The following is a 24,292-nucleotide window of genomic DNA, read 5'->3' as shown; positions in this document are numbered from 1 at the left end:
TCAAGCTTCTTTGTAATTTGGGGCATACAAACGTCTGTCCTTCCTAAGGTTCTGATTTGCATTCACTGAGCCTCTGCAGTGGCTTAAGATGTTTTGCTCATTCATAGGCAGTTTGAGCTTAAAAACGCTATACTGTGAAGTGGCACAACGGCGGCACGATGGTGTGTTCTCTGCTTCAGGGCTTGTCCCCTCCAGTAGAGCTGCAGGGCAGGCAGAAAGGGGTGTTACAGCCCAAACCCTGCCAGCAAGATTCGGCAGAGCTCCTATGTCAGAGTTGTTAGCCAGAATTACGTTCAATTCACAGTCCACAGTTTCAATCTTTGTTGTGCATTCCCTTTGTTTCTTGCCGGACAGGATTGTTTTCAGGACTCTCTAAATCTTTCTGGTTTTATTTTGCCATTTAAAAAAAAAAAAAAAGTCTGTATCTGATCTGTACACATTTCAGTATTAAGTTAGTGAAAGGAATTCCTTAAAATTAAAAGAGAAGCCCAAAATTGCAAAATCTCCAGGGCTGTAAGAGCTTCGTTATATTATTTGTTACCAAATACTAACAACCTTGGTTAAACAATTCAAATGCCTTATTCAGTTAACTTGTTCTAAAGTCTCCTGTATTTTAAAATAATGTTTCTAATAACTAGGTCTCTCTGGCACAAAAGAAACAGCAGCTTCAGTATTTAATGAATATTTAAAAGGTGATCTGCTTTGAAAGCTGACTGTTGGTTAGTTTTCATGTTTCCTATTTGAGGCTTGAATTTTTAATTTCTCTCCAAGTTCTTCTGTTGAGACTTGGTAATGACAGAACGAGGGAAGCTGGTGAGTCCTTTTCTGGTTTGCATCATTGTGGCTTAACTTTTCCTTGGTTCCACAAAATATGAGCGGATGTGTTTGAGTTGGTTTTAGGATTAATACAGTATGGGCATTTTCATTCTGGGAATAAATATTCATTATTCAATAGTTCTCATCATCAATGTAGTCTGTATTTTTCCTGCTTCCTCCAGGAGTCTTTGCAATAGGACTTCAAACTATTAGTTGTAAGGCAAGTGATTTTTTTTTTTTAAAAAGTCCATTTTCAGGTGCAGGTGGCAAATCTTTTCAAGGTTAATAGCCCATTTGTAATGGAATATGGTGACCTTAAGGAAATATAATGATTCGTAAATAAAAAAATACAGAGATCTTGCACTTCACTGATCAAGTCTATTGACCCTGAAATGCAGCCATCATGTGGGAATTAGCAGAAAGTTGGTGATAATAAATAATACCCCTTGCTGGTGACAATACCATAAGTGTTCATCATAATAAAGAAATACTGAGAATGGAGAAACACACAAATTAAATATAATCTAGGACAACAGACTACAGCATTGTGATGTTTGAAAAAATATTTCTGGTTTTTGACATCAGTATTGAATATGTTATCTGCATTAGGTGTGCTTTTTGGACCGTAAAAGTGGAAAGGTCTGTCAAATAAAGCCTGCTCTTCCTATGAGATCATCTATAGAAGTCTAAAGTTTTAAGTTAAGCAGTTCAAGATTTTCTTTTTTAAACACTGACCTAAAAGCAGGATAACCTCCTGATGAAGGGGTTCGTTTTGGCATGATTTTTGGAAGGTTTATCTCCACATAAATACATATCCAGCAAATAGATGTGTTGTTTCTGGGTGTTTTATCTTCAAAAAAATGTATAAATGTATGTATTTATATAGTATGTATCCATCCTCATTTCTGTTTTTTTCTTTTGCTCCTGCAGTTCATTGTCGAGTGTCACGGGAATACACTTCTTCCCCAGTTTTTGGGCATGTACCGGCTTACTGTTGATGGAGTTGAAGTATATATGATTGTTACAAGAAACGTGTTCAGCCATCGTTTATCTGTTTATAGAAAATATGATTTAAAGGTGAGAAATAACTGCTGATGAAATAACTGACAAAGTAGCTGAAAATCTTTGCTAGGATGTTAGATTGTCCTGGTGCTTGAATATTGCTCAGAATTAATTTTAAAATTGTGTTATGTAAGAGCCAGCATTAACTGGTTTACTTCTGCAGCTAGGTTTAGCAAAACTTGAAGGATGGTTTTATAGAAACTGTACAAATTTATTTGTATTGTGCATTTTTAAATGGAGCGATTTAACCGGGTATGTTTGTTAAATGATAATGGTTAAAGGTAAAACCCTTCACACAAGTACAGTAATAATTCTACTTCCTATAGGTTTTTATCAACATTATGGAAAGCCACAGCTGATTCTGCAGAGAGCTTTTGTAAAATAACTAAATATCATCATCATTTAAACTGATAAAATGCTACTAACGAAGTACATCACTACTACGAAAGCTTCATATTTCATTCTATATTTTTAAAATAATTCAAGCAAAAAAGAGAAGGTTCTTTAAAAAATACCACAGAATATCTGCTGCTTTTATCATAAAGTATGTTCTAGTTTTGTTCCAGGTTTATCTGCTCATTGTAGTTTTGCCAGTAGTTAATATACAGTACTTACAATGAATGCCCAAAATATAGTCTTAGTCTTTCTACCTAAGGGATTGTATTTTAATTTTCTCCATAAAGTCTCCCCTTAGAAACCTATTTCTTTCCAATTTATTTTTATGTCTTGAACCACTAAGTGCATCTGCAAACTTGTTTTAAGATGTTTATTTAGCATTCTGTAATAAGAAATTTGTATAGCTACGTACTGCACCATCCTTTCCTACTGTCAAGTATCTACCTAGCGATTGGTTAGATGGTTGACTGAATGTGATTTTTAAGAACTGATTTCCAGATTGTCAACAATTGACTTTTTGGTATTTAGTGTTATTGGCAGCAGAGCTAGCCCCCCAAAAATATTTTTTTTTAATTTGAGAGAACTGTATGTGTTTTAGAGCATCGTAACGTCCAGATGCATTAAAAAAGCAATAAAAGCACAACAGAAAGAAACATAAATGATATGCAGTATATTCTTAGCATTGGTGTCATCAGCTCTTGCTATTATTTACCTCTGTGAATGCTCTGTACTGTATTCAGTTTGTCTAGCCGGATAGTTTAAAGATAAACTTCTCTTGAAATTTAAATTTAACATCAGTATCATATTATTCTTCGAAACAAATGCTTTCACTGAGCAGATTTATCGTGACACTGCATATATTATAAATCACTTTTTCTTTATTTTCGTTGCTACAACAATTGTGGTTGTAGGTTTGGAGTCCTTTTTCCTATGTGAATATTTTTGACACCGGCTTAGAGCTCACTTGTAGCACAAGTCTTCACCTGTGTAGATACTAAGAAAAAGAGACCACAGATCAGCATAGGATTTCAAAGGTATTTTCCTGGCCATGGAGGCATTTTATTAAAATTACTTCAATGTCAAATTTGGCGATCTCCCTAATTTTCACTATTATAAATCCACTTTTTTTCCTCCGGTTTGGTTTTCAGCTGATCTTTTTTCAGGCCAAATAGTCTGTTGGAGCAGTGTGTTGGAGCACAGAACACAACATAAAAGGTGTTATCAGTAAACTAAAATGATGGACTTTCACCAGGCGTTACTATCAGTTCACGATATAATGCAATGAAATCCCTGTTTGCTGGGCCATACATAATAGCTAAGGCGTACTGTCCCATTTATCTTTTCTATCCATCCTTTCTAAGTTTCTCTCTGTAAACAGAATAAAACATGTTATAAAAAGATATAGTTGGGAATCCTCACGTTCTTTAAACTAGTATGACTCCACTCCAGCACTTCTTTACACGATGCACACCTTCCAACAAACGACAGAGCTAATTTACCCATCTTTCAATGTCCAATTATCGCATTTATAGTTATTATTTCTTGCAGTGATAATATGTGATAAACAAACTCTGGGTACTTAAAGGTGTGGTCCTGCTCCAAGAAATTTGCAAGGAAATATATACGGCCATTTTTTTGGTCACCTCCAGTTTATTCAGAAAGCACCATATTGCCAAGTAGTTTTAAGCTAATAACTAACTAACTAAATAAATAAATATCCAAAAAGTCTTTGGGAAGCACTGCTGATCTTGTGAATTCACAGTTGGTTTCATCTCTTCCTTTGACTTCATGTTGCTGTGAGGTGCTTTGTTCTTGTTTGTACTTTGTGATCTTTTAAATATTTTTATGTGTTTATATTGTGTGACATCCTTTTCAAATGTCTATTACATACTTCCAAATAGTTATATAAAATAGGCTATTCCATAACCATACAGCTAAATTGGCACAAAAAGATGAGAAGAAAACTGAATTTCCAGGATGACAGTCTCAAAATGAGGAAGAGACGTGAGGAAGAAGCTCCAGCAGTCAGGAGGACAATAGATGTAGAGCATTTGAGGATTTAATCCATCTTTCTTCTCTCATGATACATCTTCTTCAAGTGATTGCAGCAGTTCAGCCGCCCTGGGCATTCTACCTACTGTATCACCTTTCTTTAAAACAGCTGTCAAGTTCAGGAGGATGCAGCTCATCCACTTTTTGACCTGTTATCGTGACATTTTCAAATTAGTTTCTGACATGTGCACATTTTTAGATCCATTTTTTCTGTTTCAGGGCTCTACTGTGGCTCGAGAAGCCAGTGACAAAGAAAAGGTATGGTGCATTTCTGTTTCTTTTTCAGTTATCTAACCTGCTAGCTAGTCTCAGGACAAACGTAACCAGCACTGTTCTGCCCCTTTTCTTTATTTTCTGTCATATTCTCCCCTCTTGAGTTCTACCTTATTTCCTCCTTTATCTTTCCTCTATTTTCTGCAGACCTTTGAATATTGGTTTGCAATGGTGTTGAGATTTCAGAGGTAAGTGAGCCAATCCTCTACCTCCTCCTTTTCCTTTTTTCTCATCTCTTCTTAGTTTCTTCAGGGCCTGCCCTGTGGTAGGAAAACATCAGGACTTTCTTCTCTTTCCTCCTGCTTCTTCATCTTCTTTCTCTTGCTCTTTAATATGGAGATTTGTGGATACTCAGTGTCAGTTAATGGAATGATGTGATGTGGCACCACTTCTAAAGTGAATGCAAAGATGAACCAAACCTTGAATTGTGAGAACCTTTGGGTATGTAAAGCTCATATAAACAAGCAAACAACTGACAGACTTGGATGTACACATAGCTATAATGAGAGACAGTCTCCCTCAAATTCTAGGCTGAAACTTTGCTCTAAAAGGAAATTGATAGCTTTGTTTTTCTCCATCTCCAGTTCATTTGGAAAATTTAATGTTCTCAAAATCAACATTTCTCTGAGCTTTCAGAGAAATAGCCTCATGGCACTGTAGGCGAGGTTTGTCTACGGATTCTACAGATAATTGAAGGTGGAACATAGTCTCCATCATCTAAGACTTCTTAGATTTCTAAATTTGGGTGAAGTCTAGGAACCCATGACGCTTGTTTGCTTAATTTTTCCAAGCACATTTCTTCTGAATTAGCATAAGATCATTCAGCAATTTGCTTCAAAGACTTCATTTTATGTTGTCCCCAAATTCCATTCAGATCATTTGTTTTTCTCCTAAGCGTTAGTTGTACCATGCTTGCCTCTCTGAGTCTTCTACAGATCACACAACTGCACTAAGGAGTAAGGGACATGCAGTAGCTGTCAGTCCTGCAGTTCTCACTGCATGAAAAACTCTGTGCTAAGTTTTTCCACATCGTCCTAAAGTATGACCAAACACTTAGAATTCTTCCAGCATTAGGCAACTACCACGTCCCAAATGCCAGCTGCAGTTACAATAGTCAGCATTAGCTCTCTTTTGCTGTACTCGGCCTTCAAGATCATGTCTTGAACGGTCTATCATGTCTTTTCTTGTGGTCTATTTTTGTTCTTGTTTAGTAGCACAAATCTAGTGTTTTTAAAACAGGCTGATTAACCCTTCAGTGTCTTACAAACGATACCTAGCGTCATTAAAAACCTCTCCTGGTAGTACTAAAAAAATCTGATAGAAATGAAGAGGGCAAGTTATTTGGATGGGACTGCTTCAGGTTGCAACATTAATGCTTGAAATAGTAATGTAAAGTTTAACAATATTATGTATATTCAGCTGGATATGTACCTGTACAGGAACTGACACGATACAGATACTTAGTGCAGTGGTTTTGAGCAGTTTTAGGAATATGTCTCATAATAATAAATAGTTTATTAGTATTATACACAATAGTAGGTAATATATTGAGTGAGAACCTCAAAGAATCAGTGACTTAATTTTGTTTGCATGTAAGTTCATGGCAAAATTACTATTGAACTTAATTATAGCTAAGTTGAAACAAAGCTGTGTAGTTTTGTATAACTGAATACAACAATTATTCTCTAAATTTAATGCGAAATAATAACTTCAGTAAGGCCAATGACAAAAATTCCTATCATCTTCAACACATCCAGAACCTCCCCTTTCATTTTGAGTACTTCTGTGAAAGAAATGTAAAAAAAAACCTGGTCGCCCAGATTATTCCTCTGCTATTTTAAATCTCACACATTATTTTCTTTTCAAAGGAATTTGATTTCTTGGAGATAGAACTACACTAAGCTTATTGATGTTGCAAGCAGACGGTCTAGGGCTGTTAGAACAGCCTTCTGTTACTCATCATTCCCTTCAAACACCAATGCAGTGCAGCAGGGAAGCCAGAAGCTAACACTCACAACAAACACTTTTAGAAAGTGAATTAATTGGGTAGAATTTTAAGTTCATAGAGGGAACAACATTTTGCAAAGACTTTAAGAAAGACTCTTAGAGATTCAAGCAGGGAAAAGTAACATTTTGCTTATTATATGGTTTTTGTCATAACTTTTGGGGTCTGCTGTTTGATTTGAAAGGCTCAGAAGAATAGACTCTGTGTGTCCATATTGTAGATGTTCAGAACATCCATCGTCACTGCGATCTGATTCTCCTGCAGCAGACACTAGAACTGCAGCGATCTACTCGTGTAAACCGCTCAAGTGTATCTAACGCACAGTTTTTAAGCTTAAATAAAAAAGGGGGTTGTGTATTTATACGAATAGACAAGGAAAGTTTGTTTTTGAAACTCTGAGCAGTGCTAAAGACCTGCTGTCATGAGATGTATCTCTGCACGTGTGACACTAATTTTGAGGCCTTGAGGACTGTGTGGACATAAGTATGGAAATGGTCCACGATTAGTAACTGGCAAGTGAGAGCCCTGTAGCAGGTTTTTTCTCCTCCATTTTCCCTTAAGTAGATGTCACTGTTTTCAAACTTCTTGTTTGTGGTCTTCTGTGGGAATCTCAAGCCCATTTTAAAGATGTTAAAATGCCTGGAAAATTTTTGCTTGAAAAGGGGATTAAAAAAAAAAAAAAAGACATTTTAGCAAAAGCTCTGAAGAGATTTTGGCATCTCCTGTGTTAGAAGAAATTGCTCTGAATGGTTATGCAAAACCAGACAATCTCTAATACTTCGCTGGTGTAGTAACTTCTTAGCTAATTTTTAGCCAGAGGCAAGTAAAATCATCAATTTATTAATATCGCCCTGAAATTATGTTAATAATAATAGAATTTCCATAAACGGCAGTGTTATTTCATTACTTACTATAAAGGTATCCACTGCTATTCACATTTGAAAAACAGAAAAGTAATAAAAGACAGGAAGCTTTTGGTGCCAAAATGTACAGCTAAAATGTCTGGCAATGCTGTAATTTTTAAATGGGCTTTTAAGTAAGTCATATTTAATTTCAAATACCAATATTCAGGTAATCAAATAGGTTTCAGAATATCGAGCATAACATGCTAGCTTCTTTTAAACCTGCAGAAGCCAGAAAACAGAAGAGCAAGTCTTTCAGTCACATTCTAATGCGGACTGCAAATTTTAGATAAATTACTTTGAAATGGCATACTTGGCTAAAATTATTATGTTCTTGAATCTTTTTCCTATCGAACTACTCTATTATTATTTACTCAGTTAATAAAGAGGAGGCAATCATGCAGAAATATTGGATAATAAAATAAGAAATCAGAAAAAAAAGTATTTTTTTACTTTAGTTTTGTAGAGTAAAATAGGTAACAGTATTCAAACATTTTTTTTTTAAATCAGTTTTTAGGAAGAAAAGCTGTCTGGAATGACTTTGAGAATGCTACTTTTCTGTCCTGTTTTCAGTTTGTCTCCTGTTTGACTGTCTTCAACTGTTTAGTATCCTAACATATTGATGAGAAGCTCTGAAACTGTCATTTCAATATTTTGTGATAATCAGCGTGGAGACAAGCTCCATCGCTTAGATTTCACCTTAACACACAATTCCTCTCATTTGCATTATAAGTGATATTTTTAATAATAAAGGCATCACTTTCTTGGCAACAAGTATCATAACATGCACTTACAGATGTCTTGAATTTTAAAAGAACAGTATGTTTCAACAGTTGTCAAATTCTGACAGCTGCTCTTTTTTTTTTTTTTAAGGCTTTAGTTCTCTTTATTTTTTTATTTTTCTTATTTTAATAGTGGGCATCTTCTATTCATTCCTTGGACAATTTTGCCCTCTTAAGTGAAACCAGGATAATGCAGAACTCCCCTGGTGGTCTGCCTGCTCACAATTATGCTACTTTTGCAGCACGACATCAAATTAGCAGTTACAGCTGAGTCTACTTGTACTTATAAAGAACTTAAGCGTGTTGCTTGTGAGTGAGCAACCCAGAAGGAAATTTGAAGAGGAAAAATAAAACCTAACTGAACTGAAGCACACCATATTTCTTCTTTCTTGAGCAATTTCAGAGATTATTACCTGTTTTTAAATTAATCTAACTGGTTGCATTGCCACCTCTGCGGAATGTATTGTTTCATAAATAAGCATAAATGCAGAAAAATTACAGTAAATACATTTGAACAAAGGATATTCTATTCAAGTTCCTTTTTGGGAAAAAATTGCTGTAATTTACAGATATGTTACATCTTAGTTAAATTGTATGCAAAATACGTAGCTCTGATAATTAGACTGGAAGATGCATCTAGATGTAAAAAACACTTCTAGGCTTTACTTTTTACATTATATATTACAACACGTAGTAATTAACTGATTTGTGAGAGGACGTATATAACTAAAGGAAGAAGGATTTTAGTGTAGGAGCATAGCAACAAGATTACTCAGTCTTGGGTTAGTTTTTTTCTTTTGATGTCGATAAGTAAAACTTCATTCAAGGTAGATCATCCCAAAATCTGAGCTATTTTTTCCTGGTATTCCAAAATCACTAATTTCAGAACAGCATTTTTTACTTATTTCATTTAGTGGTTTTAATCTGCTTCATATGCCCATCTCACAAAACAGACACGTGAAGCATGTCTTAGGTTTCTGTGTGAAATGAATCCCAAGGCTGCGTATACAGAGATTAGAACATCACACTGCAATGCATCGCAAAGATAGGAATAGACATTCAGAGTTCAGATTCCTATTTCAGCATTTGGCCTTCACATGACACCAACCCCATTATTGTTTTTCAAAACAAATCACTAGTTTGCCTTTGTTTGTTTGGGTGGGGTTTGGGTTTTTTTTTTGTTTGTTTAAAAGGCTGTTTTCCATATGTTAAAAGACTTTAAAAAAAAACAGAGGGGGGGGGACTTTTTCTTGCACTTTATATGTTGCATGTTTATTTTGCAGCAGGAAGACATTAACTCTAGGGATAATTCTGGATGCATTTCCGTGATCATTGAAAAGACATATAGTTATTATTTTAGGACACGCTCGAATTCCTAATTCATCTACAACATCCTGCACAATTTTTTTGTCCTACAAAAATGCCCGCTATACTGGCTAAAACCATTCCAGTGTTCCCTCTCAAACCCTGTTTTGGGGTTACAGCTCTATTTCTGTTGCTATTTACAGTCCTGTGATGCCGAGTGGAGCTGCAGACCCTTGTTTGCTTAGAAACCCCAGCCAAGGACAAGGGAAATTGTACAACAAAAGTTTGAACCCAGCTCCCATAACCACTGGAGGGAAGAAGCTGCAATCTTCAGACTTCCAGAGAAAGCTCTAATTATTCTTCCATCTTGTAGATCTAGTGGCTTCGGGCTTTTGATTCAGTTCAAAAGCAACTGTCCCAAATTATTTCAAACTATATTTAGGATAATATACTTTTTTAAAAAAATACTGCCTTCCATATATGCTGCTGAGCACAGTCAGTCTAAAGTTAATCTGATTTAATTCTTTTATTAAATAAGGTGCCTGTGAGCCATGCGCTGTGGAAAGAAGCCCAAGGTGTGGAACTTCACTCTTGGCAGATGTTATATACCATTTTCAAAAGTTACAAACTGTAAGCCCTATTTTGCCATGATTAGGACTCGTGGCTAGTTCCAAACAATAAGACTGCTATGCAACATTTCTTCTACAGCCTAATCTTTGCCTTTGTTAGGTGAGAAATTGCTGTCAGGTTGTGAAGACAATTAGCCTTTTTTGTTTTTCAGTCCAAGACTTACTCTGAAACTTAACTGTCCTACAGCTGGTTTAGCGAGCTTCTTCCAAAATGTTGGCATTGATATTAGCCATGATCATTATTTTCGATCATGATGCACAAAAGTCCCTTTAGAAAAAAAAAAAATTGCTAGTATTCATTTCAACACAGATAGGATTCTGAATTGGGATGTGTTAAGAAATCTGCAAAAACTATTTCCATATTCTGTAGGAATAAAACTTCACCTGGTTCTTACCTTTCAAGATTTATTTTTTTTTCAAAAACAATGGGTTGTTTCACCATAAGTTTACTTTTTGAATCAGGTTCTACACATTCTGCCATCTTAGCCAAAGAAATCTTGCTTTTCAACCTGTTCAAAGGCAGTGAAATCTTCCTGCCATTAAAATTCTCTGTGACCATGGCAAACTTTGGAATGAAAACCTGAGGTGTCCAAATAGCATGCTTTTTTAACAAATAAATACTTCATATTTCTAAAATCTATTGTGCCTTTCTTGCATCCTTAAGTAGGGGATTAAAAACAATGGAGATGTTTCAGAAAGAAAACCTATTATTAATTTACTGCAAGTAGTTAGATGTTCATCTCCTGTGCAGCTCTTAAAATATTTAGTTCTTTGATGATAGTAATATGTTCCTTATAATTAATTACATTCTAGGAGAATCATTTTCCAACAAGGATTTTTCTTCATTGGAAATATTTGAGACTTCATTAAAAATTAACCATATCAATTATTTCATTAAAGCAAGGTCTCGATTTTTTCATTCAGATGGTGTTTTAAACTGCCACAATGTGGTTTTCTTTGTATTTTTTTTATTTCAGTGCGTAAGAAGAAAATGTATCTATTGGGATTTTTCACATGAACAGTTATATTATTAATTTTAAATAACTACAAATAATGTGCTGAGGACAACCACTGGCACATCGCTTCTTAGCTTCGGATTCTCATGTGGCACCCACTGCTTTTCTTTCTTTGTTTTTCTTCACATGCCTCAGTACTGGCTTTTAATTTATGCACTTCTGCACTTGCCCGGTCTTCCCAGCTACGGAAGTTTGGGTGAAGAAAAATGACCTCAGATAAAAATCCTTAGAGGGATTATTGAGGACCAGGGGAGCTTGCACACACAAGGCAGGGAAGAGTCTGGCTTTTTGGGAGAGCTGATTCACTCTCCTGAATGTCCTTGGGAGTACCCCTTGAGTCTCATGATGGCTGCGATGGCAAGAAATGCGCCTGTGTCAGCTTTACTAGCTCACTTTTATTAAAAATAGATTAGAGACAAGGTTAAAGTGGAGTATTGCACCTGCACGACTGGCTTACCAGCTCTAGCGTCTTGCAAAAAAGATACTGCTTGTAATTTAAGTTTATTTTTACTGAAGGCAAGACTGTCTTCAGTGGAGAAGTGAGCTTCCCCCTCCCACCGCCCGCAGGGTCTGCCTGGCTGGTGCCGAGCTCTGCAGGAAGTCTTGTGGCAGAGCCTAGAGATGAACCTGCATCTCAGCATCTTAACCACAAGCACATCCTTCCTCCTTACCCACCCCCCAGCTTTAAACAGCATCAATAGCGAGGGGGGAGAGGTTCAGTGTTAATGGGTTTGTTTCACTTTAACCTCTGCCTAGTTTAATAAATAACTTGGGTATACTAGCTGGAAAGATAATCCAAGGATATTTTTTTTTTAGTGACTTTGGGCTAGAAATTAAGGGAGCTTGGTTTCCTGCATTCTTTTCATTATTGTTTCATCTTAAATTAATTCACCCAAATCTCCTCTCCATTCTTAAGCATCCCACGCACTGGATTCCATCCTCCGGTGTTGGCAACATCCCTGGATCTGCAGTCCCGCCTCTGCAGAATTAGCCCTCGTCCATGGGACAGTTTGCTTGATTGTGTATGATAATCCCCACAGCTGTTAGTCTGGAATGCTTATCTGATGTTTCCCATACTCATTTTCATCCTAAACCACTTACCAAGTAGGGCAGAAAGAAAATCGATGCACATTGTGCCGTCGTATTGTAGTAAACAATTAGTTGTGAGCTTCAAGAAGCGTCATCTTTAAGTAACGCAGTGGAGCACTGCAGGATGGCTCTGCTACGGAAGGAGTCTGGGATGGGTGAATGGTTATGGCTCCATCTCAGCTGCTTAGAGTTTTTTCCTTTTATTTTAAATGAAAATAGAGAGTATTTTAATATATCAGTACGTTCTAGGTGCAGCACAGTAATAATTCAGAGCAGCCAGATTAGGACTTTATTTTTTCCAGAGTTCATAGGTGTCAGGATGCAAAGGATTTAACGTAGTTCATAACAATAAAATGTTACTAATTAATTAAGTGGTTTTGAGCAATTATTGGAAGAGAAGGGTCACTTTTCTAAATAAAAGCAGCATTGTGGGATCTTGAACAATTCACAAATTCCAGGTCCAAAAAAACATTTGGACCTTTGAGGAACTGAGTATTTCAGCCATTTCTGTGCGCAGCCCGACAGCAAAAAGAGCTTTTGGCCATTGTGAAGATCTATAAAGGGCATTTCAGGGTCTGCTGTGAGGCTCACATTTTAATGCTGTGCTTTATATTAGGTACATTTTGGAGCAGAGAAAAGAACCTCTGAGATTCTTTTCCTTACTGTGTTATAGGAAGAAAATAAACTTTATATAAATACCATCTTCAGTAAGGTTATAAGCAACATCTGACTAGTTAAAGTCACGGAGGACTTTCTAGTGGGCTGATGCCTTTTATTCCTAGCGGAAGGACTTTCGGATTAAGGGGAAATTATTGCATTCAAAGTACCCATTAGTTCATGGTCGTTGAGGGTTACAACATTTTCAGAACGGTTGTTCTGCAACATTTTCTTTGTAAAGAAAACCTGTTCTTCCCTGCTGGTGATTAACAGTGGGAACAGGGAGAAAGGCTGTTCATTGCTCTTAATGGGCCAATTTTTTTAAAGTCTCTAATTGCAGAAGCCTACTATTACTTGTAGTTTGCTTGACCACGTCCCCTGAAGTAACTGCTCTTTTTTTTGTTGCCTTGCTGGGACTTTTTAAGTAAACTTCCAGCCACTGCCCTTCGAGAACAGAGCCCGTTTGAGGGGTCCTAGTACTGAATCCAGTGGTTGCTCTGTCTGGCTTTCCTTAATGCTTTTGCGAATCACTTCGTGGGAGAGTTAAAGATTAAGATAATCAACTAATGCTCCAACATCAAGAATGTTTAATTACTTATTAAAAGGCCACGGTCTTCTCTGGCGTTTTCCACTTTTAAGCAGCATTACATAATTCATGTTCAGTTGATGCTTTTTAAATAATTATTTGGTATTAGGCACTTATAAAAATTCACAGTAGCCGTGTAAAATGCAATCCAATCTGACTTCATCTATAAGATCTGATGCAATAGCACTTTGTTACAAGATATAGATTGTGTTTCAACTTCACTTATTGCCAGTCACTTTGACAAACGACATCTTGGAAGAAACTCAATGCCAATCAAGGTTCAATGCAAATCAAGTATTGAGTTGGAGGTTTTGTCTTAGCTACGTTTTCTGCACGCTTAGTAAACTTATACCTTCTAGGCCATTTACAGGGGGATAAGCAAAGGAAACGGCTCTGTGGGTGCAGTTACGGAGTGCTGTGCACGATGGAGGTGCCTCTGCTTCCCCCCGGAGCGGTGGCTCGGCGGTGCCCTCATGGGCACAGGGAAACTCCAGAGGTGCCGCTGCTGGTGGGGCCACCACGCCGGGACAGCAGCTTCACCGCATGCCTCTTTGCGATCCCGCTCTTACAGGAGTTTTGGTTTATTTTAGGCCAAAGAGCTGCCGACGTTCAAAGACAATGATTTTATTAACGATGGCCAAAAGATTCATATTGATGAAAATAACAAAAAGATGTTCCTTGAGAAACTCAAAAAGGATGTTGAGGTAAGAATGTGCCTGTTCAGTTATATGGGATTAAAATGTGTGGCAAATTACAGATAGCCCAGGAAATCATACCTGTAATTCATTAATGAAAACTCTTGTTTGTAAGACTGTTTTAAATGAAACACAATTTAAACTTTCAGGAGTTGATCACTGCTTTTGCTGATGTGACAAATGGCTTACTGCCATAGCTAGTTGCCATGCATTGTCCCTGCCCTGATGATGTGATGTTAAAATGATGGTACTGCTTAGTACTTAAGCACTTTACAAGCCTAGTACTTCCAAATGCCCCCGAGAGAGAGGTAAGTATTGTTAGTTATATTTTACGGGTGTAGGTACATCAAAGTTGAGCTCATGCACAGACTGTAGTCTGTAAGAAAGAGTGTAGCATCCCCTATGCACAGCCATTCATGTTCTATTTGTTTCATATTAGTAATCCAGTTTTAAATCATCCTTAGTATCACAACAGTGGAGTGCTTCAGTAATTTGTGTACAGCAGTTGGACTCATTGTCTTAATATAGTCTTCTCATATAAATTTCTGAGTGTCTGAATGTAGTTAATACATAATAGAAAAGTGTTAAAATGTGAATTTAATATAATATATTATTATAACTTACTTAGCAAATAAAATAAATATTGGGCTAAATAGTTCACACAGCTTAACTTTGGTTTCCATAATTTAAAATCTCATCACTAAACACAGTATTTTGCAATCCCTGTACTCAGAGCCTAAAATCTGTTTTCCTTGTTGGAAGAGATGTGATAGCAAAATGTGTCTGTGACTTAATAAGGCTTTCAGCTATTTATATCGAAGTGGCTCTCAGAATTGACTTGTCTAATTCTTAAGATCTGTATCTCAGTAGTTGCACAAAACAGAATAGTAAATTTAGAATTTACCCAACAATTTGCTTTTGAGGAATTCTAATTTCCCATCACAATAATGATGAGAAACTTATGATGGTGATAATTATGAAAACATAAATACTTTGTGAAATATCAATGTTTATTTTATATTTTAAATGTTGTGCTGGAAAATCACTCTACTGATGTCACAGCTCTAGAGATAAGTTTATTTAAGTTTTGTGCTCTTCTAACATGTACTGCTGTTGCTGACTAACGCTTTTGCAGTAAATGGGTTGCAGACAAGATCTTAAGTATGTACAACGAACGTGGAAGATGCTTTATTACCCCAGAAAGTGGATTGTGTGCGATCTTCTACATCATTTACTGGATTGTAAATATAAGGGCAGATTCCAGATCATGTCTTGAGAGGCTATTTTTTATGCTTTTGAAATCATTCGATACCGATGTAAACCACTAGTATTAAGTCATCTGGCACTTGATTTTAACAATGACAAGCTGTTCTTTAATCTTGTTTTTCTTTTATTGGGCCTTCTGCCCTTGTTAGATAACTGATAGTATGCAGTTGGTACCCAAATCTGAGTGTAAGCAGTGTAAACACTCAGATTTCACTACAATGAAAAGAAATGCATGGTACTTGATATATGATTATCTTATCACACAATATTTATAGTTAAACATATTATGGAGTAGTATTCTAAACTGTGTGACTATATCTGTTCTTGTTTGTCATTAAGTAATTTGTGTTGCTGTATTTCTCTCATAATCGAGTCTTACTTCTTCCTGTGTATCCCCTTCCTGTGTTCAAACAGACAAATATTTATTACTGCTGTTTTGATGTCCTCTTGTCTATTTTCCTGCCTCCCCATTCCATTGAAAATGTCCTGAGAAAAAACACATAAGGATACTTTTTCCATTTTAAATTAGATGATCTTTTCCTTGTGCTGATCTCTTTTACTGTCAGCAGCAGCACACTTTTTTCCCAAGAGACATTCTCTTCTAATTTGCAGTTCACTCTTTTTCCCAAGAGTCTGTTCCTTTTCATGCTTTTTTGTATGATTATTGGTAGATTTTTCTCCTGTCTCTCTTGGTATTTGTCAAGTACCTAATGATATGCCCAGAGTCTTCCACTCCATCGCCTTTGGCCAGTCTCATCTGTTGTTCGTGTATATTGTTGTACATCATCTCTTCAAACTTAAATCTCTTCTGGTCTTATGGAGAGTCTGTTGCTTTATTATATCGAAATGATTAGAAACCAATTCCTTCTTTCTTCTTAAAACCTCTTCTCAATCTCACAATATTTCTTCTAGGGCTTGAATTTACAGTCACACTGTTACCTCTGATTCCTCTTTTTTTCTCAGAATCAGAATCGTGACAAACTGTAGTTTCTCATTTCCTAAGATTTTATACTCATCTCTTTCATCACTATCACTATTCCAAAGTCTGCCTTAAATCCCTTCTTCTCTGATCTGCTCTAACTTCCTTTTTATAACTGCTTAGAGTTTCTAAAATCTGAAACAATGCATATTTTCCCTCTCTTTCTTTGCATACCATAAGCAAGGTCCCCACAAGTTCAGAATCGCAGCATTGCTTTCGGGCTGCAGCACGGCTCTGGGCTGCCCACCCCTCACCCCTTGAACTCTGTATCCCACCTTCCTGCTTTCATACCTTCCTTATTTCCATCCTCCCCTCTTAGCTTTCTGCCTTATCCTGTTCCCCTCAACTAAAATAACACTCTGTCTATACATAAAGTGCATTCATCCTTCAGTTTTTTAAAAACTCCCATCCTCTGTCTTTATTCAAAAAACACCCTTTCGGTCACGTTCATGTTTTGCTTATGTGATTTAAATCATAAGCCTGTCTCTGTGAAGAAAATACAGCATCGTTTCATGTTTTGATGGTGTAAAACATCACAACTTTCCGCTGCAAGAATATTTAAATGCTTTTTCACGATACCTTAATAAGGCTTAAAAGGGAGTGAAGGGGCAGGTTTAGCACCGGGTGGTAGCGCGCTGCATGCCTGATAGCACAGAGGCTGCTCCGGACGCTGAGCGGGGCCAGGATAGCCCTGATGGAAACACGAGGCAGGAGGGACAGTCATCGGCTCACGCAGCACTGGTCTTCACTACAGGAAAAATGGCTTTTCCCTGAGGATTTGGGGGGAGTGGGCTCAAGCTTTTTTATAATACAAGTTGCAAGTGACCTGTGTGCTATAACTGCATCTTAATAAATTCAAGTATCTCTCTGCTTGCTTTTTATCACTTAATCCTCCCTTTTGCTCACTCTTAGAAGTGCCTGTTTGTCTCTACTGATGACATCTTTGTGTAACTTCTCATGTTTGTAAGTGGAGCTTACATTTTCAGTGATATTGATAAATTGCTTATTACCACTTTCTAGTTCCTTGCTCAGTTAAAACTCATGGACTACAGCTTGCTGGTTGGAATTCATGATGTTGAAAGAGCTGAACAGGAAGAAGTAGAGTGTGAAGAGAATGATGGAGAAGAGGAAGGTGAAAGTGATGGGACCCACCCCATTGGAACCCCTCCAGACAGTCCAGGAAACACGCTGAACAGCTCACTGCCCTTGGCTCCAGGGGAATTTGATCCAGCTATCGATGTTTATGGAATAAAATCCCATGAAAGTAAGCAGTAATAAATATTTTTATATTAGGATGTATTGATTCTTACACCAGACTCCTAAAGTCTTTGCAACCACAAATGCTCAGCACCTATATGTGAAATACATCTATAATGCTCAGCATTGCTATGAACATATTTCTAAAATATTGTGATGTGTGGGGATGCAGTCAAATAATTCACCTACTGCACAATCAAATCAATATCAAAATACTGGCTTAGCTATTCAGATACAGCAGTTCTCAGTTAATTCATGGGTTTTTTTCATTCCTTTCAGGAAATCTAGTATCTATAATTGTTCTTTTCCTGGCAGGTAAGACAACACTGTTAAAAACAGTCCAGAAAGAATGAAAATTTGTGCACTCACACCCAATTTCTGTGTTCCAGCTAAGAAAATCATGGAATCATAGAATGGTTAGAGTTGGAAGGGACCTTAAACATCATCAGGTTCCAATCCCCCCTGCCCTGGGCAGGGACACCTCCCACCAGACCAGGTTGCTCAAAGCCCCATCCAGCCTGGCCTTGAACCCCTCCAGGGATGGGGCATCCACAACTTCCCTGGGCAACCTGTTCCAGTGTCTCACCACCCTCACAGTGAAGAATTTCTTCCTGATATCTAATCTAAATCTCCCCTCTTCCAATTTAAAACCATTACCCCTTGTCCTGTCACTACCCTTCCTGACAAAGAGTCCCTCTCCGGCTCTCCTGTAGACTCCCTTCAGATATTGGAAGGCTGCTATGAGGTCTCCCCGGAGCCTTCTCTTCTCCAGGCTGAACAACCCCAGCTCTCTCAGTCTGTCTTCATAGGAGAGGTGCTCCAGCCTTCTGATCATCTTCGTGGCCCTATGGTTATAAAATTATGTGTGTTATAGATTCCTTATGTGTGCTATACACTCCTTATAAGGAGTGTGTAAGAAGCCTGAAACTGGGTTTGTTGTTAGTAAAACTAAGTATAACTAGTTACTTGTGGCTGTTCAAGACAGGAAAGGTATCTTGCTTGTTAACACAGAAGCATTTCCTTTCATATAATACTTCATAGGTTTTTTTTCCACAAAGGAACATGAAATCCACATTACACGATGTGAGCAATAATTCCTAGTTCTGTATGCTAGAGGGTTATTTTACATTGGTTGAGGGAGTTTTGCATTATATAGGAGTGCAGTTAAACTCTTAATTAAGAGTGGCTTGAGCCTGTGGTCTTTACAGATCTGTGATTCTGACTGACGTTAACCTGTCTTTGCTGACCGAGCCTTATAAAGTGTCCTTTGTTAGAAGGAGGACTCGTGATTAAGATGTCTCAAAAGTCATTCTTACTGCTGTGTATTTGCCATTTGCAGATGCACCTAGGAAGGAAGTATACTTTATGGCCATTATTGACATTCTTACTCATTATGATGCAAAAAAGAAAGCGGCCCATGCTGCAAAAACAGTAAAGCATGGGGTAAGTATCTGGGTTGGTTTTTTTCTCTGATTCCATTTATTCTACTGCATTTTTGTTGTTTAATGCACCAACACAGCACAGTTCAGGAAGTCTAGGGAAAGGGGAAATAGATCAGAATTTTTTCACGTTTTTTCCTTTGACATTTAATTGATGTAAATCAGGTTTTTTAAATATGTAAATCTTTTTTTTTCCTTTAATATGTAATATAAAAGTACAGAGTAACTGCTACCCATTGCATACTGAGAGTGGAACTCCCTTTTCAGCTGTACGCATAGCTTTCTTAATCACAAAGAACTCTGGTGAGATGCCTTTTTAGATCTTTGTCCTAAATTTGTGAGAGGCACCTTATTCTCGCAGACAAAGCTGTTCACCAGACACCTGTATTAGTATACAGCTCTGTGAAAGCTGTTGTGAATGTTATTTCAGATGCAGGACCCTAGTGATACTTCATTCTTTGGTACAGCCTATTGAAAGTTAATTCTTCAGCATATACTGTGGCTGACTTTACAAGACTTCTCAAAAAGAAAAAAAAAAGTACGATTTGCAAAATTAAGCATAAAATGTACATATTAAATACTTGGAGACCATTAAGTGAAGGCTTCTGTTTGACTGCCGTGAGTTTCTTTATTTTGACACCCAAAAAATGCGCTGAAGAAGCCCGGTCTTCCAGAGTTACGATTTCTATTTACCATCATCACTTCTATGGTGATTTAAGGTTCACATTTCTTAAACTTTTTAAGAAGAGCGTAATCGTTCATCAGGCTAAAATCCTTCCTCTGTCTAAGTATCTAAAGGATCAGGGTGTTGTGGGAGGTCTTCAGCCTTTAAGTTTACAGTAGAGAGTGATGCGGAATGCTCAGCAATGAGCCCGGCACAAGCCTGCAGAAGGTATTTTTTGTCTGTCTAAAACAATGCTCTCATTACTCCTCTGCTCTCAGAGCAGCTGAAAGTTGATGCAGACCATATGCAGCCATAATCTGGCAATTATTAATGAACTTTGAATGTAGCAGACTTTAAAAACTCACACTTACGGCTTAAATAAGGGATAGAAACATATTGTAAGTAACAGCTATGATTATTAAAGCTGGCTGTGATTGGAACTTATTACAGAGCATTACTTTCATACAACCATTATGTTTATTTTGCCGTCTGTATTCTGAGCCACCTGACACTGAAGTTCATTAATTGCATGCACGCAGTTTTCCCCTTTTGTAAAATGGGAAAAATATACATACAAATGTAGCCTAAGGCTCTGAAAACCTCGAATAAAAATATGAATGGAGTCGTGACTTCGTTGAAATAGCAATTGTACAGCTTATTCAGTGAGTCCAAGTTTAAATGCTTATGTGTTGAAAAAATGCTACTCGTTGTTACCATACATTCCAAACCAGGTGATTTAGCATTCAGATAGCAATATACATTACACAAGTGTTGACACACGAGATCTGAGTATGGTAATTTAGTCTTCTCTATATGAAGGCCCTGCTGCTCAACAGACCAGAATCTGTTGATGCATAAGTGGATAGCATGGCTATGTATGCAGTAGAAATTATATAGGAGGCTGAAGTACAATGAAAGTAAAGAGAAGTAAGGAAAGTAAAGAGAATGCAATTCAGAAACGGCTGACGGATGCCCCACAGTTACGGTGGTGGGTACTGAGTATCGCTGTACTCACGTGAAGCATAAAAGTGCATCAGTAAGATTCTAGTTGAGGGCCATTACAATTTTGTTTATAGTGTCTGGTTCTAAGACTGCAAATGAAACTCCCTGAGTAAGAAAGACTCTCGGTGACAAAGCGCCAAATAAAACACTGACTCTTCCTTCTCTTCTCTCCCTTCCCAATTCTCTGTTTAGGCTGGTGCAGAAATTTCAACTGTTAATCCCGAACAGTATTCAAAGCGCTTCTTGGACTTTATTGCCAACATCTTGACGTAACCTATCATGTTACATAGGACAGACACGAGACCTGGGGACAGCAGCAGTGGCTACAAGTGTAGGGGAAAAAGGAACTCAGAGAAGCGCTCATCTTGCAGAAAGCAACCCCTTTGTTTACATCTGCTGGCAAAGATGACTGAAGTGGGGTGGAGTACTCGCTTTAACAGCTGCCTGATATTCCCAGCATAGTTCTAGCTATTTCTGACTCTTTTATGTGTGCAAAAAAAAAAAAAAAATTTAAAATAAATTAAATAAATAGAACAGCTTACTCAGAGTGCACTGTGACAGTAATGCTCTGATGCTACCAGCTGAAATGGAATAAATGAGCAAAGAGGTGTGGGGTGGGGGTGGGGAAGAGTAAATGCATGTTAAATCTACAATATCGATATCAAATTGTAAACTGTGGATCAGTTTATTTTTTGAACTAAAAAGATACATGACAGTATTCTTCATGATGATGGTGGTGATGATAATAATAAAAACCTGCGAATGTTACACTTACACCCTGCACACTGGCACTCCTTAAAAAAACAGCTGCAACAGCCCTTGGTGCCGGAGGCTTTTCCCATTCGGTTCCTAGCAGTTGGAGTTTTTTTCCTTTTTTTTTCTCCCTCTCCCATTTTTGTCTTCTTTTCAGCACATTGCGTCAGGAAGTTCAGCCTCTCAGACATCTGAGAGCCGGTGTCTCTTATCTTACAAAGAGCTAACATAATTCATGCTACGTGTACGTTTTTGCTACAGTAAACTTACGTTAAGGGAAAACTTTGCTTATTTCACTTTGTTACCTGAAGTTTTCATTTGTTTTATATTCTCGCAATATAGGAACTAATAATGTTACAAATGGAAAAAAAAAAGCTTGTCTGAAGAAGTGCATAGTTTTGGGCAATAGTAGCTCCATCTTTCACCCATCGTGAAAGATGTGCACACTGGTAGAAGTTCCATTCCCTTGTAATTTGCTGGGAATTTGAATTTTAAATGCTTATGTTGTACTGTTGAAACAGTGGTATTTTATTATAGATTATCCCTCGAAAAATGAACCCTGAATTTTACTGTTTACATTATTAGGAAAGCAGGGATATTTCTGAATTTCAGAGCCGTGTACAATATATGACTTTTGAGTTTACATGTAAAGCTATTTTGCAGTACAAATGAAGTAATATTTGTCATCTTCCAAGGTGTAATGTGCAGTAGTGTACTAAAGTGAATGTCTTGCTCACCTCCGCGATGGACTCTTTTACAATAAAATGAGAAAGGATATTTCAGAGGGATTTTTCCCAAGGTCGTCTTTTAGGATCAAAATGACCTGTCCTGCCATTTACTCAAGTTTGATTGTATAGTACATTGCCTAAAACTGTGCTGATCATGTTTAACTTGTTTAAAATTTTTAAACAACGACGTTGTATTTCTTCTCTTCTTGTATTTTTCCCTGGAATACTCCATGCTTGAAAGAGACAAATTTACATACGCTTAAGAGTTTATCTACTTATACACTGTGCTAAAGCTGTGCCTTTAAAATTTCTTTATTGAAACTGTTAGATTTTGTAGGCAACGTAAGAGAAGTCACACCCTCCCCATCGTCGTTTATAACTCAGATCAGGAGTGCCAGCATGCCTTCTCCATAACTAATGTCAGTGCTGTTAAGCCTGCAACTGTGCATAACATATATAGTGGTTTACTTCAGAGGAGCCTATACAATAGCAACCCGTTACACTCTCTTCAGCGGCCAAAGGCAATACTCTCCCTGTTGCTGTGTACTAATATTTTTTTTTTCCTCCTTTCCCCGAGCTTTCCTCCAGGTTTTTTTTTTTTTATTTGTTACGTTTGACTTAGTGATGCCCGCAGCACTGTAATGTATGTGTATACTTTTGTATTGTATGTATTTAAATAAGTTGGTACTGTGGCTTGGTTTTTTGGTTTGGTTTTTTTCTGTCCTCTCCCTCTATACCCCAGTTGTCAACATTCTCATGCGTTTTCTGAAGCGTGCTGTGGCTTCTTGAAGGATGAGGCCACAGGGAGACCCTGAAGTAAAAATGAGGTACACATACTTGGAGTAAATATTTAATTGCGGCCAACGACTGTACGTTTTTAGACAATTTTAGACATTTACAGCAAAGCATTCTTTTTGTCTGTGTAGCAGTTTTGTCACTCATTCTTGTTGATAAACTGTTTATTTGGACAGGGCAAGGAAGACTCATTATTGTGTATCTTAGTGCTTAGATTACACTCCGAACATGAGCAAGGCTTTATAAAATAAAGCACTTTGATGACTCACTAGGTAAATCCTTTGTTCTTGTGTTTCAACTACGGCTCTGATCGCTTACAGATGAATTTTGCTTGTTAAAATGAACTCACAGCCTATATCGCAAAGGAAAAATAAGAAGAAACTTAAAGACTTTTTCATTAGATTTTACCCTGCTTCTTCCATGCTTACTTTAAGTGGCTTGAAACATGTAGCTGTTGAGTTTTTGGGCTTCTGCTGTGCTCCGAGAGGAGATAACTGAGGTTTGTAATTGGCAATTCTATGGACTAAATAATAATATTACTACAAAAACAGGAAGATTGTCCGCAATAGTTAATTGATAGAAGGATTGGCAGAACTTTGCTAATGTGTAAGATCTTACGCTAAACCAGTTATTTAAAAAGTACTTGGGAATAAGCCCAAATAATTCGGGGGAGGGAGGAGGGGGGCGGAGGAGGAGGAAGGGGCTTTCTCTTCTAGTATTTCAAGGCTTTGTCAGGGCTTTCAGTGAACGATACAACAGGTCTCACACAGTGTGGGCAAATGACAGAAAAGTGTCTTTTTGTCTTTATTGTGACTAACTTTTCATTCTCTTAGTACATTTGGCCACTTTTCAGTTCCTTTTGATTTATTGCACAGATGTAGCAAGACAATATTTTCAACAATATTTTTTAGCTGTAAAATACACATGACAGAATTAATGATAAAGTAGCCATTCTCCACAGGGGAGATGGCTGAGGAACTATTCTGTTAAAAGCGGGTGAAGTCATAAGGAAGGGAGAGAATCGGCTTCTTAATTACTCACTTCATGATGTCTCTAGTATTAATCGAAGCCTGCACTTCACACAGCTGCTCAGGGTTTCGAATGCAGACGGTGCTCAAGGAGTGCTGCCCAGGTTCCATGGAGA

At 37.4% G+C, this 24,292-nt stretch overlaps 1 protein-coding gene across 3 annotated transcripts in view; it reads left to right on the top strand.

Annotated features, from left to right (window-relative positions):
• PIP4K2A (phosphatidylinositol-5-phosphate 4-kinase type 2 alpha) overlaps window positions 1-23,422 on the top strand; it is a 115,176-nt gene extending 91,754 nt beyond the window's left edge. For all 3 annotated transcript variants that reach the window (XM_074156871.1, XM_074156872.1, XM_074156875.1), the window contains 6 exons: window positions 1,747-1,893; window positions 4,546-4,584; window positions 14,161-14,274; window positions 17,531-17,774; window positions 19,107-19,210; window positions 21,065-23,422. In XM_074156871.1, coding sequence (XP_074012972.1) covers window positions 1,747-1,893; window positions 4,546-4,584; window positions 14,161-14,274; window positions 17,531-17,774; window positions 19,107-19,210; window positions 21,065-21,145 — 729 coding nt within the window. In that variant the 3' untranslated portion in view covers window positions 21,146-23,422. The remainder of the gene's footprint in view (window positions 1-1,746; window positions 1,894-4,545; window positions 4,585-14,160; window positions 14,275-17,530; window positions 17,775-19,106; window positions 19,211-21,064) is intronic.
• Window positions 23,423-24,292: the final 870 nt, after the last annotated feature.

This window comes from Numenius arquata, chromosome 12 (assembly GCF_964106895.1).
Source record: "Numenius arquata chromosome 12, bNumArq3.hap1.1, whole genome shotgun sequence".
Taxonomy (NCBI): domain Eukaryota; kingdom Metazoa; phylum Chordata; class Aves; order Charadriiformes; family Scolopacidae; genus Numenius; species Numenius arquata.
Note: the sequence above shows the minus strand (reverse complement) of the source record. Positions and strands in the feature narration are given on the sequence as shown.